The sequence below is a fragment of the Octopus bimaculoides genome, chromosome 9, assembly GCF_001194135.2.
Source record: "Octopus bimaculoides isolate UCB-OBI-ISO-001 chromosome 9, ASM119413v2, whole genome shotgun sequence".
Classification (NCBI taxonomy): domain Eukaryota; kingdom Metazoa; phylum Mollusca; class Cephalopoda; order Octopoda; family Octopodidae; genus Octopus; species Octopus bimaculoides.
This window is the reverse complement of record NC_068989.1, coordinates 33,005,599-33,007,227: the sequence shown is the minus strand read 5'-3', so window position 1 is coordinate 33,007,227 and position 1,629 is coordinate 33,005,599. Positions and strand designations below refer to the sequence as shown.

General features: G+C 31.2%; 1 protein-coding gene across 3 annotated transcripts in view; it reads right to left on the bottom strand.

The window, feature by feature from the left end:
- LOC106883346 (neural cell adhesion molecule L1.1) overlaps positions 1-1,629 on the bottom strand; it is a 67,820-nt gene that overhangs the window by 63,237 nt on the left and 2,954 nt on the right. For 2 of the 3 annotated variants that reach the window (XM_052970568.1, XM_052970569.1), the window contains exon 2: positions 1,093-1,214. The exons of the other annotated variant lie outside the window; for it this stretch is intronic. In XM_052970568.1, the coding sequence (XP_052826528.1) occupies positions 1,093-1,150 (58 nt within the window). In that variant the 5' untranslated portion in view covers positions 1,151-1,214. The remainder of the gene's footprint in view (positions 1-1,092; positions 1,215-1,629) is intronic. 3 annotated transcript variants of the gene reach the window in all.

The following is a 1,629-nucleotide window of genomic DNA, read 5'->3' as shown; positions in this document are numbered from 1 at the left end:
AGACTTTTCCAGGTGGTGTTATTGAGTCAGCCATGGCCTGGACCAATAATGGCCGAAACCAATCTAAGTTTTATATATATATAAATGACATTTCTTTCCCATTTCTAACAAAACTGTCCGATGAACGGGAACGTGAAACTCCGAGTAACCGTTTTTTGTTATATTTATGCTGCTTTTAAATAAAGCATATTATTCTACCTCTGGTATTTGAGTACTCTTTTTTCCACCTTGTTGCACATTTATGTGCTCACTCCGGTATATATATATATATATAAACCTTATTGAATAATTTCTTTTACTCCGCAGTGGAGCCTGTATGTTGTCGTTCGGTCTGCTACAAACAACAACTGTATATAATCACAAATTCCCATCTCAAACAATAATACAAAATGGAAGAGTAAGAACAAAACAATTAGAAGCCACAACAAAAATTCCGATTGTATCAAAACTCATTCCCTATTACAAACAAGGTGGTAGCAGTGTAGTGTAAAAAAGAAAATTTCTTTCGCGATCGCTAAACTTCTAACTAAAAGCATGTACAATAAACGATCGCCGTTTATTGTACAGGAAATTAAGCAAAAATATATCTGAAGAAATTTAGCTTCCACCTAAGAAAATTATTTTTAGATCATAAAGCCATTTGAATTAAGCAATTAGTAACTAACTAATAAAAAAAAAAATGTAACAGCTTCTCTAATAAAAATTTCATAATAGAGATTTTCATTAATTTATTATACGCTAGCTAATAAGAAGAGAATTATTACTGACAAAATTAAGAGGAGCTTCTATTCGGAAATTATTACAATAAAGAATTTCAGCGCTACATAAAAAGCATTTATCGTGAAATAATGAGAATATAAAGAAATTAGACAACTGTGTTATAAGCAAAATATTAACACGCTGAAAACAAATCAAGAGTTACAAAAGTAAACGTTTCAACGAACAGAACATTAACAGAAAATGAAATTTTGTTAGAAAAAAATCAACATCCCACTCATAAATAGCATTCTTATTAATTTAGAAGTTATGACTGAAAGAATTGCTTTAATATGAAGCAAATTAAATCACAGGCAAGCTGAAATAGCGATTTACCTGCCATTTCGCTCAATCTTCTGCCGAAACGAAAACTACATAACTGATTATTTTGCATCAATTTCCGTTTGCCTTATTTAGGATGCAACATCGTTTATATTTGTAATTCAATCTGAAACAAACTGTAGTATACATAATTAGAGATATTTATAGCTATATTATTTAGGAAAGTCTGGCTCATCGTCATAATAATATCTACATTCTTATATACTATGTGTCAGAGCACACCAGTGTACTGCGATATGTAACTGGGTGTGCCCCAATATACTATATTTAAAAAGGCGAAAAACACAAACCGCTAATTTTAAACATATGAAGTTTTGATATCTGTCCTTAAGTTTCTGTGCATAAAAGCATTTTATATTAATAAGCCAAATTATATACAGTAATCCCTCTCCATACCGCGGTTTATTATTTAAGCTTACGTCGATTCCGCCGTGGCGTTGTTTTGCATTTATATCAAATATAAATTATAAAAATAAAGAAAATACAGTACTGTTTCTATTTCGCGGATTTTCACCTGTAGTGCGGGGGGGG